Source organism: Musca autumnalis, unplaced genomic scaffold (genome assembly GCF_047663935.1).
Source record: "Musca autumnalis isolate F117 unplaced genomic scaffold, ASM4766393v1 scaffold_4, whole genome shotgun sequence".
Classification (NCBI taxonomy): domain Eukaryota; kingdom Metazoa; phylum Arthropoda; class Insecta; order Diptera; family Muscidae; genus Musca; species Musca autumnalis.
The window spans coordinates 42,897,892-42,917,269 of NW_027411977.1; the positions used below are offsets into that span (position 1 = coordinate 42,897,892).

A 19,378-nucleotide genomic window follows, 5' to 3' on the forward strand; every position below is an offset into this window, starting at 1 on the left:
TATATTTTATTTTATATTTTATATATTGGGTGACGTAGGGGATGGAAGATACCAAGGAACAGTCCTAACCGGTTTTTACATGTCAAAGCCCAGGATTTATCTTGGTCCCTCTTTCATCTCAAGTGGACACTGACCTCCCCGTGGTATCACCTGGGGAACTGCCTTTAACACCCATTAAAGGTAGTGAGCTAACATGTGCCGCGCGTTCACCCATAAGAACGTTAAAAACTTGGGTTTGGGCGTCGGTTTAGTAACCCTCCCCTAGAAAAACAGCCTACTATGAAAAAACGAAAGAATAGAAAAACAAACCCCTCTAAAGTTGACGAACCCCGCAAACGTGTTAAGGACCATGATCTGCGAATCTGCACCTGGAATGTTCGCACTCTTTACAGAGAAGGTGCTGTTTTCGCATGGGCAGACGTACTTGAAAAGTACAAGGCCGATATTACTGCCATACAGGAAATACGATGGATTGGGAAAGGCGTCACAACAACACCTAAAGGTTACAGCTGCCATGACGTAAAGCATTAGTTTGGTTGCGGGTTCGTAGTTAGTCGGAGGAAAAAACATCTGGTATCAAGCTTCACCCCAGTGAATGAAAGACTTGCTGCAATTCGAATAAAAGCTAAATTCTTCAACATCAGCTTTATTTGAAAAGAAAAGGACGAACAGACCAAAGATATATTTTACGAGCGCTTAGAAGAAACATATGATCGTTGCCCTGCCCATGACATTAAAATCATTCTAGGCGATTTTAATGCCAAAATTGGAAAGGAGAATATCTTTGGCCCAACAGTCGGGAAATTCAGTCTCCACTGTGAAACATCTGACAATGGTATGAGGCTTATAGACTTTGCAGCTGCAAAAAACATGGTAGTTAGCAGTACCAGATTTAATCATCTCGATATTCATAAGGGCACCTGGCTGTCTCCAGATCAGAAAACAAGAAATCAAATTGATAGATGGAAGACATTCATCGAGCGTGTTGGATGTACGATCGTTCCGAGGCGCAAACATTGATTCGGACCACTACCTTGTTGCAGCAAAGGTAAGCACCTGCTTAAACGTAGCAAACAAAGTACGAACATACACAACACGAATGTTAGACATCGTTAAGCTGCAATCACAACAGATAGCCACAGCATATTCCACTCAACTAGCCCAATTGCTTAATCAAAGCACTCCTCATCCCGATAACATATCAGCGCAATGGCAAAGCATTGCCCACTCCATGCAAACAGCCGCAAAATCCATACTTGGATACCAGAGACCTCCACCAAGGAATCCATGGTATGACCAGGAGAGTCGTGCTGCCACCGAAGAGAAAAATGCGGCATGTAGGGCTACTTTACAATCCGTAGCAACGCGTAGCGCACGAGAGAGATACAGGGAGAAAATGAGAGAGGAGAAACGTCTTTTCCGCAGGAAAAATAGAGAGATGGAAAAGCGGGAGTGTGAAAAAATCGAGATGTACAGGATCCAGAATGAAGTCCGAAAATTCTATCAAAGAGTCAAGCATTAAACTGATGGCTTTGGTACAGGCACATCCTCCTGTAGAGACTAGCAAGGTAAATTGGTAACTGATACAGATAGTGTGCTCAGGATATGAAAAGAACATTTTTCAAAACTGTCGGTATCCAATAGCAGGGAAGACGACGAAGATACACAAGACCCAATTCCAGAAGATGATATTGAATGTATACCATCCAGCCAAGATGAGGTAAAGACAGCAATAAATCGGCCGAAAAATAATAAGGCAGCAGGAGCCGATGGCTTACCAGCCGAGCTGTTCAAAACCGGAGGCGACACGCTGATAAGGTGTATTCATCAGCTAGTTAGCACCATCTGACAGAAAGAACGAGTACCCGACGATTGGAACCTGAGTATCCTGTGCCCCGTCCACAAGAAGGGAGATAAGACTGTATGCTCTAACTATAGGGGCATAAGTCAGCTCCCTATTGCCTACAAGATCGTGTCAAGGATATTGTGCGAACGACTAAAGCCTATGGTCAGCGAGATAATTGAACCATACCAATGCGGCTTTAGACCTGACAAGTCCACCATTGACCAAATATTTACCCTGCAGCAAATCCTGCAGAAGACCCAAGAGATGCAGATCGACACCTACCACCTTTTTGTCGATTATAAAGCAGCCTTCGACAGCCCGCCGCGTTCAAAGGTATTCCAAGCCATGTCTGAATTTGGTATCCCCGCAAAGCTCATCCGGCTTTGTAAAATGACTTTAACTGACACGAGGTCCTCAGTTTAAATAGGAAAGTACCTCTTAAAGAAAGAAAGAGTTTGGTACCAAAAGAGGTTTCAGACAAGGAGACAGCCTTTCGTGTGATCTCTTCAACATCCTGCTGTAAAAGGTTATACGAGAGGCAAACGTCAAAAGAGGTGACACACCAACAGTCACATGTTACTTGCTTATGCTGATGATATAGACATCATGAGCCGATCAGTAAAAGAAGTAACTGATACCTTTATGAAGGTTGAAGGAGAATCTGCTAAAGTGGGTCTGGCGGTAAACGGTGAGAAGACCAAGTTGATGGTGTCGACGCGCAATGCGTCCATTAAGCTCGTACCGCCTGTGGAAGTTGGTTCCTATAATTTTGAGGTAGTAAAAGACTTCGTCTACCTCGGCACTTCCGTAAACATAACAAACGACATCAGTTGTGAAATAAAAAGAAATACAATTTGGCCAACAGATGCTACAGTAGTTTAAAAACAAAGCCACATTTCGTCAAACAAAAATAACGCTCTACAAAACACTGATACTACCCGCGCTGATGTATGGCTCCGAAGCCTGGGTACTTGCGCAAGCAGCAGCAAAAATTCTTCGAAAGATCTACGGACCAATCTGCGTTGACGGTGAATATCGACGTCGCATGAACCACGTGCTGTGTCTGCTATACAACGACATCAATATTGTTAAACGTATCGAGATGCAGCGATTGCGTTGGCTAGGCCATATCATAAAAATGAGCGATGATGAACCCGCTAAAAAGGCATATTAATACGGACCGCTTGGCGGTGCACGCAGAATTGACAGGTCAAGGAATAGATGGCGCAAACAAGTGGATGACGAGATGAAAAGGCGCGGTATTCCAGAGTGCGAAGCAACAAGTAGAGAGAAATGGAGATCTTTTCTTAGTTCGGCCTATAGAACAAATGTTCTGTAATGGGCCAGCTAAGTAAGTATACCTATTTTATATTTTTTATATTTTATATTTATATATATTATTTTTATATTTTAAATATAATATTTTATATTTTTTTATTTAATATATAAACTTTTCCCAGATGTTATATGTTTTATATTTCATATTCTATATTATATATCCCATCCTTTTCCTATATGGACAAATTTATCCGGATAAACTTTGCATATATGGACAAATTCATCCGGATAAACTTTTCGTATAAGGAAAAATTCATCCGGATAAACTTTTCCCAGATGGAAAAAATGTATTCAAAAAATTCAACAATTTATCCAGAGTTTTCCTATAGGGAAATATATTCGGATAAGGTTTTCCTACATTGATGTTTTTACCTTAGCTCCTCGGGAGGAGACTTAAATTTCATAGATTCCATTGTTTACTCCTGTAACTTTATCGTGGTACATATAAGGCTGCTGTATTAAGGCGATGTCAACTTCAGCCGTAATAGCCTAGCGCGTCCTTTCCAAGGGGCCTCAAACCCCCTAAATGCCCGACAGCAAATGATTTTGACTTCATTTCAATGACTGTTCTCCAGCCAACAGCCGTCGGAGGCTGTCATCATAACATACATAGTTCTCGAACGGCCAGTACCACCAGATGTATCTCGTGAGCTCTTTTTGCCTTGCAGGTCTGACCTGGTCTCCTTATGTGAGACATACATACCTCTCCTCAGAAGATTTTTTATCAGCTCCAAGTGATCATTACAGGCCTAGTTCTTGAATGACCAGTGTCAGCAGATGTGTCTTGTGAGGTCGTTTGCCTCAAGGCCGTCTTGGTCTTGTTGCAAGAGACATCTATTATTGCTGAAGTAGATGAACATGCAGGCTGCTGAGGCATAGGTCTTAGGTCTGTGGGGGGAATATGCGAGGTAGGATTGGATTCTCGCTTTCCCACAGAGGAAGATGTCCCAACAGCCTGCCTATTCAACCGGTTCTTTGCGGCGTTGAAATCTTTATTGAAATCTGTTTTATATTTTTTATATTTTATATTTATATATATTATTTTTATATTTTTTATTTTATATATAATGTTATATGTTTTATATTTCATATTTTATGTTTTATTTTTTATATTTTATATTTTTTGTATTTTATATATTATATTTTATTTATTTTATTTTTTATATTTTGTTTTATTCTCATACATTTTTCATAAAAATTTATCCCGATACATTTTTCCTTACGTAATGTTTATCCGGATAGGGAAGGCTTTTCCAGACACACTTTCCCATAACAAAGCTTTACACGGATACTTCTTCTTCTTTATTTGCAAATCCGTGTTCGGATATTAAAAAGTTTATCCGTATACATTTCCCCTTCATAATTTCCATCACACCTCTGATTTTCTCCCCTTTTTAAATTATTAGGTCGAATTAATGAATTATTAGTTCCATGATAATCGTTTTCTTTGTTCAACATTTTGGCCTTTTGTTCTTGTGACTTCACCTAAAATTAGTCAGACAATGCCACACTCCATTAACTCTGAATTCAATAAAACTCCACTGTTTACACACTCCATTTAACACTGGCAATGACTCAATTTTGATCAATGACCGCTGCAGTCATCCAACACACTCATATGGTTTCTCCCACTCCTTCCCTGTTGGACTACTTACCGGCGACATTTACGTTCTTCAATGTGTTTGGTATGGCCACATTTCCGTTTAATTCTACAATAACGTTCCCTTCGTTTCATGCAATCCGGTGAACATGATGACCATGGAGACCATTGTCCAAAATAGTAGTGTTGATGCTGGTGGTGCTGATGATGGTGATGAGATGGTCGCCGTCTTGGCGTCCATCTGTGATACGGATGTCGTCGTGGATGATGTCGTCGGTTTTCATTGGCATACACCCGATGCACCCTTTGTCCATTGTGCCAGTGATGATAATGTTTTTGGTGGGGTCGATGTTCATAGTGTCGTCGTCTATTGTCTTCGTCGAGCTGTGGTGGCTGCGGCAGGTTAGACTGGTTAAGAGGGTGTGCTGTTGATGGCAGTAAATGACCTATTGAAGCGTTAACTTCCGCTAGTATCTGTTGCTTTGCCAATTGAACATGACTACTCTGTAATGAGATAAAGAAAAACATGGAGAGTCACATTAAAACAAAAGTGAAAAACAGTATGATCGCCTAACCCCCAGGGTTAGGTGAGAGAGGAGGAGTTGCAACGTAAAATGATATGATGTGAACTTTATGGGTTTTAAGGTTTAAGGTTTTGTTATGTCTGGCTGGATGGCTGGCCGACTAGCATCGGTTGGTAAACATGATTTATGAATCACGTTTTGTGGTATTGTTTGTTGGCATAGATGTCGTCTCTTTGCTAGGTTTTTCTGTTTTGTTACCGCCTTTTTGTACCAACTTCTATGCTGCCATGAATGAATGAGGATGAATGTATCATTTGGCTATCATACATACAACATGTGATATGTTGTTTTCTCTACATGATGGGATATTAGTTTCAAATTGACTATGGTTTCATGTTTAGGTTCTTGTATTTGAAATATTCCTCTTCTTATCTTGAAAAACAGTGTTTTAGTGGTTTACTGGATTTGATTTATGGGAAAATCCACAAAGACATTGCTCATTGAGGTGAATTATAGGATTATTTCCCTATTGATGAATACAACGGGATAGATTTTCATTTTCAAAAGTTTCTGGATAATCTTTTTCAGAGTAAATATGTATCATGTGAAAATATATTCGGATAAACTTTTCCTAAGGAAAAATGTATCAGGATGAACTTTTCATTTGTGAAAATGTGTCCTGAAAAACTTTTTCTATGAAAAAATGCATGCCGGTAAACATTTTCTGTAGAAAAATCTAGCTGAATAAACATTTCCTATTGACAAATTTATCTGGATAAACTTCTCCTATGGAAAACTATATCAGGATAAATTTTTCGTATGGAAAAATATATCTGAATAACATTTTACTATGGAAATGTTTATACGGATAAACTTTTCCTATATGGAAAAATTTATCCGGATAAACTTTTCCTAAATGGATACAAATTATCCGGATAAACTTTTCCTATATGGAAAAATTTATGGGGATAAACATTTCCTATATGGAAAAATTTGAAAACATTTTTCCATATAGGAAATGTTTATCCGGATAAATGTTTCCATATAGGAAAAATATTATCCGGATAAAATTTAGGCCTAGGGGCATCAAACCCCCTAAATGCCCGACAGCAAATGAATTTGACTTCATTATAAAGGATTTTCAGAATATTTTCTAATTTCATCTTCACTGTCAGTTAAGATGACTCTGCTCAGTACACTCTGATGACTCAGTACACAGTGATTATCACTAATTATCCCTTAGGGATCAGCTTTGTCAATGAATGTTGCCAGGAGGTCGTCGGGGGCTGTTGTCATAATATACCAGTTTCCGAACGGCCAGTACCACCAGATGTTGTGAGGTCTTTTTGCCGTGGAGGTCTGTTCTGGTCTTCTTATGAGACACATAACTCTCCTCAGAAGATTCTCTATCAGCTCCAAGTGATCATTACAGGCCTAGCCCTAGTTAGGGCTGTGGGGGGAATATGCGATGGATTGGATTCTCGCTTTCCCACAGAGGAAGATGTCCCAACAGCATGCTTATTCAACCGGTTCTTTGCGGCGTGGAAATCTTTATTGGGTTGTGAAGATGGCACTACGAGCGATGACGACGGTTTAGACCTATCCTCGACATCAGAGATGCCGGACATAACGGCACCATCTCACTAAGAGGGCGTCTTTCGGGGTCGCAGACTTGGGAGGGACAGACTCACTTTCCGTCAATATCATCAACGTGGAGGCAATGGACTCCGAGGTAAGGTCGAGGAAATAGTGGACCTCATGAGTCGAAAGAAGGTCAAGGAACGATCGCACCAGAAGTGGAGGTGGGGGATTAGATTTCCTATTGCACCAGTCTGTTCAATACTGACCTATTTCGAATGTATGAGGCTAGCAGATAAGTGTGGAACTGCCGAAGTAGAGTTGATCAACGTATACATCCCGCCTGTAAATAGATGTATTTCAGGTTACAAGCCTAGCTGTATTTCAGGATACAAGACTGTTTGGGGGGACTTTAATGTGCATAATGTGGCATTCGGTCCTCGGAAACGACCAGAGGGGTACATCGCTGGCTGAGCAGATTGATAGCTCTACGTTTTGCACGGTCAATGAGGATGCCCCTACCAGAATTAGAGGGGAGTGTCACAGTTCGCCAGACATTACTATCGTATCACCTAGTCTGACAAATGACGTTACCTGGCAACCCCTGGTCATTTCTCTTGGATCAGACCATCTCCCCGTAATTTTCTCCGATTTTATCACCTCTGAACGCTGCAAATTCGTCAATCATAGGAATGCTGATTGGCCGAGTTTCAGAGAGTTCACCAATCACCGCTTCAGAGATCTGCCCAATCCTTCTGATAGCAGAAAAGATGTTCACTGTTGCAGCCGCCATATACCTGCTGGTCGAATGCACAAACTTCCCAGCAGAGGCGACGGGCTTAGCGAATGGGCGTGAAGAGCTTCTTCGAAACAACCCCAGATTCAGGGAGCTGACACTGGATGCTAACGGGTTGATCGGCGAGCATAAGCGGTTTAATCATCTGAAGAGTTGAAACATTGAATTGATGTGAAGTGGGCAACGGTTATGTCACTATCGAACCCTGGAAAGATGGAAGATAGGACCTCAGTCACGCTTGGTGGCGTTACGTTGACTGACCCGAAGAGGTGCACAAGTTATTTTAATCGACAGTTTGTCGAACACCCCCGAAGTGACAGGGCGAGGAGCAGAGTATTACCTCGCATCAGATATTATTCTGTCGAAGATGAATCACCGCAGTTTATAATGGATGATGTTGCGAATGCCATTAGGAACGCTAAATCATCGAAGCGTTGGGCCCTCATGGAATCTCCATGGTTAAGCTGAAATAGCTGGGTGAGTCGGGAGTGGATTATCTCACTGAAGTTCCCAACCTGTCGCTCATTGTTCCCGAAGTCTAGAAAATGGGCAGGGTGGAATCGAGGCAAGAACGCCAGCAAAAGTGAATTGTACAGGCCGATTTCGCTTTTGTCGACCATAGCAAAGACGCTTGGGGCTTAGTCCTCCTCAGCGTTAGAAATAGCTATCGAATTGGCGATCATCAGCATGGATTCCGTAAGCAAAACAGCACGACAACAGCGCTGCACGCCATCTCAACATATATTTGTCGAGGTTTCAACCAGGATAAGCCGTGTGATAGAACAGTGATGATAGAGCTTGACATATCAAAAGCCTTTGATACTGTCGGATAGTCCACGCTGTTTGAGGGCATTGATCAGACAACCAATCCTCCGGCCATGTCTGAAACGTTGGATAATCAATTATATGTGTGGTCGCCAGTCGTACGTGGAATTCAGGAACAAGAGGTATAAACCCCGTAGAGTGAAACAGGGAGTTCCCCAAGGTGGGGACATATCTCCGGAACTGTTTAACCTCTCCATCTCCTGTATTCCGCCCCTTCCCCACAGATGGCATCGCGATTGTAACGTATGCGGATGACTGCACGATAGTGGTGTCAGATACCTTCCCTGATGACATCTGTGAATGACTGAATTCCTATTTAACCGATCTTACTAACATTTTCCACGCTAGGAATACCCGTATAAAAATATCCGCCACTAAATCTACAGCCACTCTATTCAGCACATGGACGTCGCAGGTGGGAAGAGAGTTGAATGTCGTAGTCGACGGTAGCAGAATTCCTACCACAAACTGTCCCAAATTTCTAGGGCTCATATTCGACTGCACATTTACGTCGTAATCGCATGCTGCAGCTGTCTGCGGCAAATTGAAAAGTAAGCACTAGGTCTTCATGTCGCTAGCCAGCAGCACTTAGGGTGCAGATAAAGAAATCTTGTTGACCATATATAACGCGATAGGTTGGTCTGTTGTGAGCTATGCGGCGCCAGGTTTGTCCTCGACTCGAGGACTTCGAGTTTATGTGATACGCAATGGAATAATTTTCAAACTTGTCAGAATGCCGCCCTGAGAACAGCAACAATGTGCCATCTCATGGCTTCAGTGGACCATCTATATGAGGAGGCAAAGATTTTTCCGATACAGCAACACAATGATGTGCTTTCATGCTATCCAAACCTGCTTGATATGATTGTTGATTTATCGGTTCCGTCTTGTAATGCTGGACCTTACGGTAATACCCGAGCAAGTACTGCAACGAAAGCGCGCCATTGTGTTGCTGTACTGGTACAAATATTGCCTCCTCATGAAGATATGATGAATTCTCAAGGCGACAGTCTGGCAAATTTAAATATTTTCCCATCGCGTTGCACTTATATTCGCGGAACAAACTGGTGCCGCATTGCTGGCCACAGACCGACCTATAGCGTTATGTGTGGTCAACAAGGTTTCTTTATCTGCACCCCAAGTGCTGCCGGCTAGGTACTTGAGGACTTTGTTCCGACATTCCACCTTGTCACAGATAACAGTGGCATGCGCGAACAATGTGAACATACTGTCGAATGTGACCCCTAGAATTTTAGGGTAGTTTGTGGTCGGTATTCTGCAACCATCGACCACGGCATTCAACTCTATTCTCACCACTGTCATCCATGTGGTGAATAAAATGGCCGTAGATTTAATGGCGGATATTCGCATATTCCTCGCGTGGGAAAAGGTGGTAAGATCGGTCAAAACGGAGTTCAGTCTTTCAGAAAAAAAACCAGGGAAGGTACCTGGTCATCTGGAAAGTACTATCGTCCGTACATGTTATGATATCAATACCGTCTGGAGAAGAGGTATATGTTAAGCAGTTCTGGAAATATCGCTCCGCCTTAGGGAATTCCCTGTTTAACTCCATGTGGTTTTAACTTCTTATTCCTGAATTCCACTTACGACTGGACTTCGACGGACAGCAGACAATCCGCTCGATATCCTCAAATAGCGTGGAGTGCTTGAAAACACCAAAGTCTTTTAATAAGTCAAGTGACATCGTCAGTGTTCTGCCACACGGCTTGCTTTGGTTGAGTCCTCGACTAATATGTGTGGAGATGGCATGCAGTGCTCGTGTCTTGCTGTGTTGCTTACGGAATTCATTCTGATGATCGACAGCTGAATAGCTGATTCTGATGCTGGGGAGGACTAAAGCCTCAAAGATCTTTGCAAAGGGCGGCGACAAAAGCGAAATCGACCTTAACGATTCACCTTTGCCGACATCCTTGCCTGGCTTCAGTAGCGGGAGCACCCTGCTCATTTTCCAGACTTTGGGAACGATGTGGGTTTCTAGCAACAGGTTGAAAACTTTAGTAAGATACTCCACTACCGACATATCCAGCTGTTTCAGCGTTGCCATGGAGATTCCATCAGGGCCCAACGATTTGTATGATTTGTTCCCCCTATGTTCACCGACCAACCTGCTAACTTCCAGTGTCAGCTCATTGACTCTGGGGTCACTGGGATTGGCATGACGAAGCTCATCACGCTCATTAGGTAGTCCCCTCGCCTCTGCAGGGAAGTTTGGTCTCATCGCCTCCGCTACCAGACCACTAGAAGAATTGGGCAGATCTCTGATGCGGTGATTAGTGATCTCTCTGAAACTCCGCTAATTAGCTTTACCATGATTGACGCTGCGGCGTTCAGAGTTTATGAAATCGGGCGGTCTGCTGATTGGGACAATTATGGGGAGATGATCTGATAGAAGAGAAACGACGGGTTGCTAGGTGACATCATTTGTCTGACCAGGTGACACGATGGTTATGTCTGGCGAAGTTTGACACTCTCCACTCTCTGATGCGGTGATTAGTGAACTCTCTGAAACTCGGCCAATTAGCTTTCCCATGGTTGACGTTGCGGCGTTCAGAGTTTGTGAAATCGGGCGGTCTGCTGATGGAGACAATTATGGGCAGATGGTCTCATAGAAAAGAAACGACGGGTTGCTAGGTGACATCATTTGTCAGACCAGGTGACACGATGGTTATGTCTGGCGAAGTTTGACACTCTCCACTTTTTCTGGTAGGAGAGTCTTCCTTGTCCGTGCAAAGCATAGAACTTTAAATCTGATCAGCCAGTGCTATATTCCTCTGGTCGGGAGATAGGTCTATATTGAAGAGACTGGTGTAATAGGAAAGCCAATTTCCCCCTCCTCCCCTTCTGGTGCGATCCTTCTGCAGTACGTTTTAAGCGCTGTAGGTTGCAGTTGTTGTTGAGCTTGGTTTCCAGCACCACCACCACCATGATATTCTTCCGACTCATGAAGTCCACTATTTCCTCGATCTTACCATGGAGTCCATTGCAATTCAATTACAAAGAATATGCATTTTCAGGGATTAGAACAACAACGGCTTGTGTTAAATGGGAAGTCGCGTAATCTGACGATGACGACTCATGCAGCAACATAGTCCCTGTCGTAGTTCCTCGCATGGACAAGTCCAGAGCAACCCCTTAGATGCCGACAACTATTGTATCCCACAGTAGATTGATTTAGTGTGAAGTGCGGATGCGACAAGCCTGGGTATACCTACGTCCCGTCAGGGTCCAAAGATAGGTAAGATTTCAGCTTTTCCACCTTGATTCACTTCCACAATGGTATTTTCCTTGGAGATTGTGGGTGGAATCTCTTTTGATATAATAATGACTTTTTTGGGACATTATCCTTTCCTTTGGAACTGTTTGTTTCATTCTCAGATATTTATTTGTCTTCATTTGTAAGACATGGATGTATTCAATAGCAAATTATATTGATCTCCAATTGCAGACAATAACAATAACAAGAACATCGGCATCATCATCTATGTCAACCACAGTATTATTGGTGGTTTTCGCTGATCCGTCTCTCATGTTTGTTTATTCTCATTGTCGTCTTTTTGTGGTAAGATTTCCCTTGTTTTTAATTTCAATCCATGGTTTTGTGTATTTGTCGATTGTGTGCGGATTTAGTTTATGTTTATCTTTTTCGGCGGTATCGTAAAGATGTCAATGTTATTTAGATGCAAATGTACTTTGCCGCCATGGCGATTAGTATTTGATTCACCCTCCTGGGTGATTGCGATTTTTCTCGTATGAGTGGTAGACCGCAACAGACAATGTCATTCTTGCATGGAAAGAAACCAAAGACTGAGTGACAGATGGGTGAGTAAGGGGAGGACAGGAGGGAATTGCAATAGCAAATACAACAGCATTCCCAGATATGATAGTATATATTCCAAAGTTCCCTACCTCCCTTTCGCTCTCTCCCTCTTTCTTTTGGCAGAATAAATTTTTTTTTGATTTTTTATCTTTGCCACCATAAATCTTGGCGATGTTCATTTGAGTGTGTGTGCCATTCGACCATAATGCCGGGTAGATTTTTTCTTTTATGGTGTTTTATGTTACTCCTCCTTTCCTGCGGGAGCGTTGATGCGAATGAACTTTTAATTTTTTTTTTGGCTATGGACTTTTCTTTTCTCCATCACCAATTAGGCTGCCTCCATTTATGTGGAGAGAAAGGAAGGAAATTCATGTGCCACTCATTTGTGATGTGACCATCCATCCGTATTGTTGTAATTTTTGTATTTTGCTGTCATTTAGCCATTGATCTTATTTCCCAAGAACCCAAAATATTATGACATTTCTTCAAATGTTTCCTTCAATATTGCTTTTCCCATATTTTACGAGAAGATGAGAAAAAGCACGAATTTTTTCTTAGAAATTTGTCGACTTCTTTAAATTTTAAAAAATAGTGTTCTGGCCCTAATCATTTTTTTTTCGTTTTTTCTTCTTCAGAGTTACTACGTCAGACTGCACTATAGCTGGCCAACCAACCAGCCAGACAGTCTAATTTTGTTTGGCGGTTTTAATGTTGTCTGACAAATTTTGGCTCTTTAGTTTTTTTGTTGTTCTTGTTTTTGATTTCTAAAGAACGATGTTTGTTGTTTTGCCGTTCGGTGCTCAGCGCGTTCAGTGTTCCATCTGTTTACAATTTTACATGAGATCATAATAAAACAAAAGCTGCGTTCTATTTTTGTTTCATTTACTTTGTGATACAGAGCATTGCTCTGTTCTGCAACATTAGAATGAATGAACGAACGGTGGAGGGCAGGTTGAGTGTCTATAGAAATTTTGAAGCTATTAATTTGGCATTTATTTTGGAAGTTGTGTTCGGTTCCCTATTCAATATTTTAAAATTTTGCCTATCAAACAAATTATATCGTTGTGACTAAGACCCGTAGGGGTGGACCCATATAGACCTTCTTTGTATGTTTGGTTACAATCGCCGAAAATTTGATGTGGTTCAGTTCCGATAAAGGTCTACTCCATACAAACTGCCAATAAGTCCCTATCGTATCAGTACCATCGTCTATACTCAGCCAACGACCTTAAAAAATTGCAATGGCTGGAGTTTTTATTAGGAAAGGCCTATAGGGGGATCCCTAATAAAAAACATCAACATCAGAGGTCTACAAACACATGTCGCGAATGCCATTGGGAACGCTAAATCATCCGAAGAGTCGGGCCCTGATGGAATCTCTATGGTAATGCTGAAGCAGCGGGATGAGCCGGTAGTGGAGTATCTCACTAAAGTTCTCAATTTGTCGCTAGCCACCCTTATTGTTCCCGAAGTCTGGAAAATTGGACAGGGTGGTCCCGCTATTGAAGCCAGGCAAGGATGCTAGCAAAAGTGAATCGCACAGGCCTATTTCGCTTTTGACGCCCGTAGCAAAGACCCTTGAGGCCTTAAGGCCTGGGTACATAAACTACGTCGCCTGCTTTTCTTGCTTTCATGCTTCATTTCTGACATAATGAAAATAAAAGAATAAAGGAGGCCGAGCAAATTTCGAACTAGGTTGCCCTTTTCTTTTTTATTCTTTTATCAGAAGCAAGCAAGGCAAGCAGGCAAGGCAGTTTATGTACCTAGGCCTTTAGTCTTCCCCAGTATGAGAAATAGCCATTACGTTGCCGATCATCAAGGATACAATCAGAGACCGCCGTGTGATAGAACAGTGTTGGATGCACTTGATTTATCAAAAGCTTTTAATACAGTCAGGCACTCCACGCTATTTGAGGACATTGAGCAGACAATCCTCCGGCTAAGCTTGAAACGTTGGATAGTCAATTATACATGGAATTCATGAACAAGCCCAAACCTCGTAGAGTGCAACAGGGAATTCTTCAAAGTGGGGTGATATCTCTGGAACTGTTTAACCTCTACCTCTCCTGTATTCCGCCCCCGTCATACGACATCGAGATCGTAACGTATGCAAATGATTGCACTATCCTGGCGCCAGGTACCTTCCCTGATGACATCTGTGAGAATCTGAACTCCTATTTAACCGATCTTACCACATTTTTCCACGCAAGGAATATGCAGATTTTCGCCACAAAATCTACAGCCACTCTGTTCACCACATGGACCGCGCAGTTTGGAAGAGAGCTGAATGTCGTGGTCGACGGTTGAAGAATTCGATCACAAACTGACCCAAAATGTTAGGGGTCATATTCGGCACTACATTCAAGTCGTTATCTGCAAAAATCTGAAAAGTAAAAACAGGGTCCTCAAGAACCTAGCCGGCAGCACTTGGGGTACTGATAAAGAAACCTTGTTGACTACATATAACGCGATAGTTGCGGCTCCACTCAGCACCTTTTCAGCTGCACACCCAAACCTACTCATCTAACTCCAGTGGATCTGTGGTTACATCCCATCGAAGCAGGCTGGAGATAGACCCAGAGCCAGATTTAGCAGAAGAACCAACACACAAACATACAATAATAAACACTGTAACAACAAAAGAGATCTACCCACAGCCTGTGTGAGTTGAAACTTTCATCTATGGACAGATCGAAAAGCTACGAAACAACCAAGATCCTCTTCCCAAAAAAGTTTACGTATGAACTTGCCGACAAAAATATGGATTTGAATTAAAGCTTAAATGTGTTGCGGCGGAAGTATCTGAAGGAATGCATCTGGGCTATGCCGGTTTTTTTTTTGGAGTCATTCCTTTTCGATAGATATCGCGCCCACAAGTCATTTTAGTTGGTTACCGTATAATTTAGAGCATTTGGACCATTACATCAGGATGCATGGGCTTGCCCACGAAAAAAAAAAAAACATAATGTCGCTGTAAACAGGACAACAAGTAGTAGCTTCGGTATTAAAGGATCTTCGAACAGATCCTACGCTGCATTTAAACAAAAATGTTGAACTTTTGTGGGGGAGGTACCCTAACTAGAAGACCGATTTAGAGAATTTTCGAAGTTAACCTAAATTTGGACAAAATAGTATCAAGGCCAAATTTTGGAATTGGTTTCTTGCACCTTTCAGGCTATTTTCTCAGGAAGTAGGAACTTGCCCCTGAAAAACATGTACCGTCGTAATGGAGACAGCACATACAAGTTGTTACAACAAAATCAAAGGAATTCGAGAGCAGGGCTTTAATACCATTTTCCGAAGTTTTGTATAGTAGGTACTCGAACCATATTCGAACCTGATATATGCCTCGTAGAAATACTACGATGTACAAAGTATGGACCAAATTGTTTATTGCCTCTGATAGTTATCATGCGCATCATTTTAGTGAAAATGTAGAATTTTTTATGGGATGTACCGGAAGGTTTGGACCGATACTGCATATCTTCCAACATAAACTATTACGAAGGCCAAATTTTTGACCGTTTGGTTGATCCGTTCGGGAGTTTTCGTGAGCTCCAGCCACTACTCATGGTGCCATAGGGGAATTTTACAGCTTTCGGGCCATTTTCTCAGGAAGTATTGACTTGCCCCTAAAAATCATGTATCTTCGTAGTAGGAGCAGCGAACAAAAGTTTTTACAACAAAAATCAAATCAATTAGAGAAGAGGTCTTAGTTCTTATTCGAACCCGATCTATATCTGGGAGGAATAATACGATGTGCAATGTTTGAACCAAATCGAATGCTCCATTCGAGAGGTATCGTTCACACCATTTTACAAAAATGTTTTGAACTTTTGTGGGTGGAGTTACCCAAATGAGTGGGCCGATATGGCCCATCTTCGAACTTAACTAAGTTTATGCAAAAATTACTGTTGTGATCTCTTTTAGTCCATGATGGTCTGGCCGTAGCTGCGGTAGGAGTTATGTTGCTGTTTGCCGCTCCAGAACATCTCCCAGCGTAGACACGCTCGTCTTCGTCATCGTATGAAAGACACCCCGCAGACTTCCCAACAACAATAAACGGAGCATCTAACACCACATGTTGTTGTCTATCGCTCCGAAAATGCACTATTCCTTTAGTCAAGTGCAACGGTCTCCTCAACAAATTCAGGAGGGACATCATGGTCGTTGCGATCCTGGAAACAAAACTCACCATCACGTGTAGCAGAAGGATCGTACAAGATGCCAAAGAGGAGGACTAATACACTAGTCTCTGCAGTAAAGACCTAATTCACATTATCTTGACTAACCGCCTGTTCATGTATGTCGCACCGAAACCTGTACGAAAGGAAAGCATTCACTCACTTCCGTCTAAAAATGCGTTCATGTATTTCGCAAACTATCGTGCGACTGCCGTTACGTATCCTATGCGAAATACTACTAATTTCAATGTACATTTGTACAACTATGTTTATGAATTAGAGTTTTGGGTTTTCCCGGTTTTTATCATTCCCGGGAAACGGGAATCAAAAAATCGCAATTCCCGGGAATCCGGGATTTCCCGGGAAATTTTAAAATACGAGAGTGGACCAATATTTCCGTGATTTTTTTATCTTCCGATAGTAACTTATATGAAATACAATATTTTCAAAGAGGTGCGGGCTCAAAAATGTATGACACGTTTTTGCTCTATCGATTAAAAACGAAAAAATATGGAAAAATTCACCATGTTGCCCGGATTTTACCCATCATTCAAAGCTAATGATCGCTCTATGGAAAGTGGCTTAGCACAAACAATGAAGATATTGATCACAAATTCCAATTTTATGGACCTCGAAAAAATGTGTGTTTTATTCTTATGCTTAAGATCGTATCAATCAGCTGTGCCGACTGAGATATACCCTCAGCCTCGGACCTAAGGAAATTAAGCAAACACAATACTTCTGACGTTTTTAGGGACTTTTTGAGTTTTTGAGCCAATTTCTTTGGGAGTATGGATTTGCCCCGAAAAAGATTGTACCGTTTAACTAGGGCGCACACAAAACATGTTGCTGGACCGATATAGTCCATATTCCAACCCGATACATGACTAGATGAAATAATACGATATGCAAAGTGCCGTCAAGGTTTCTTGGAGCTTTTAAGACATAATCTAAGGAAATATGGACCTGCCCGACGAATTTTATATCGTCGTAAAGGGAGCCGTAAAGACAAATTGCTGAAAAAAAAATCAAATCGGACCTGAGACAAAATCTAAAACTTCACTTTTTCCGAATTTTGTGTGGAACCCGTTCTATGCCTGGAAATAATATTATCATATGCAAAATTATGACCAATTAGGTTATTTCCTTCGAGAGTTATCGTGCGCACCATTTTAGCGATAATTGTTGAACTTTGTGGGGAAGGTACCCATATGGTCCATCTTCGAACATAAACTAAGTTTGAAAAAAATCTCGATTGCCAAATTTTTGACCTGGTCGGTGGCTTCGTTCGAAAGTTATCGTGCGAACCAGCCAGCAAGCCTGACCCTCTTTAGCCCAATGGCTGAGGGTATAAAAATGGGACTTTAAAATAGAAAATATTCTTTCGCACTTAAATAAAACAGAATAAAATTCCGTTGTTATAGACCATGTTTTTGGTGCGGCTCTTATAACTTTCTCCCTGAAGACACTTTTGTAGGTTAAAGTTATTTCCAAATATTTTGTAATTTATCGATTCTGTAAAATCTAATCGAATTCTGATTCTATGGTATAAAAGTGACAGGCATAGTTTATTCATTAATTTAATATTAGTTGTGATTAATGTAAAAAGATATTCCCGATTTCCCGGGAAATATGATTTTGTTTCCCGGGAAAATCCCGTAACCAAAAAACCGAGAATTCCCGGGAATTCCCGGTGCGGGATTTCCCTACCCAAAACCCTATTATGAATGAGAGCCAAATGAGAAATGAAAACAAAATCCACATATACATACATACAAGCATTGGAATATGTGTGATTTGTTTTTTGTTTGAAAAATAAAATGTGTCGGTATTTTGAATTATTTTATTTTATTGATTTCTTCAAAATAATGAATGAAACCGCCATTAAAACGTGTCTTTAAAATTTTTATTTTGTTTCAAGAATGTGTTGCATACATTTGTTTTAATGTTTGTATTTGGTGTTATTCGCGAGTTTACGTTCTACTCGGCAGCTACAAAGCAAGTGAGTGATTTTGACATTCTCTTTCTATAAGAGACAGTCCTTTCGAAATACATAAACCCAAATTTAATGGAAAGTGTACGTTTACTTGTTATTTCTTGAACCTCACATGGTCTTGAAATTCATATGTTATTTTACGTATAGAAGAAAACCCTTTCATGGTCTTCGACGGATAGGAGGAGATCTTATGTGGTGTTATTGGACCTCATAACATATTTTTTGGATATAAAAAGACTTCAAGTGGTCTTCTTGGACTTCATATGGCCTACTCGAAACTCATATTGTCTCTTCTATATAGAAGAAGGCCTCATATACTCATATATTTTCCTTAGACCTTATGTGGTATTCTTGAACCTCATATAGTATTGTTACGGAATTAGGGTTTAACTTAACCCCATGTATACGTTTTACTATTTTATTTTCCGATACGGTGTATGCCAATTAAAACAAGGGTTCGCTTTAGATTACGATTCTACAATGCTTATTGACGTTACTTCAGTTGTTCACACATGTTGGTTTACACTTCAGTTCAGTGAGTTTGCAATTTACTCCTTTATTTACACAGACGGTTTAAAGTCGCGATATAATGTACAACTAAACTGCCCACTTGCACCGCTCAAGTATTTATACCCGCTTGCGTATGCCCAGACTGTTCTAACATCCTTTATGTGGGAGGTTCTACAATGTTCAAATGAGATTCGGATGCACATATGTACACACAAACAGACAAATTAAAGAGAGCAGAAGGGCCCCTTCAAGGGGGCAATAATGAATGACATCGCAATGTAAGCTACAACTGAATGCACAACAACAAAAAAAGAGAGGGAGAGAGAGAATACAGTGTAAATTA

General features: G+C 41.2%; 1 protein-coding gene across 2 annotated transcripts in view; it reads right to left on the reverse strand.

The window, feature by feature from the left end:
• Positions 1 to 19,378, reverse strand: part of LOC141400858 (uncharacterized) — a 169,705-nt gene that overhangs the window by 11,773 nt on the left and 138,554 nt on the right. For both annotated transcript variants that reach the window (XM_073980458.1, XM_073980459.1), the window contains exon 5: positions 4,840 to 5,288. In XM_073980458.1, coding sequence (XP_073836559.1) covers positions 4,840 to 5,288 — 449 coding nt within the window. The remainder of the gene's footprint in view (positions 1 to 4,839; positions 5,289 to 19,378) is intronic.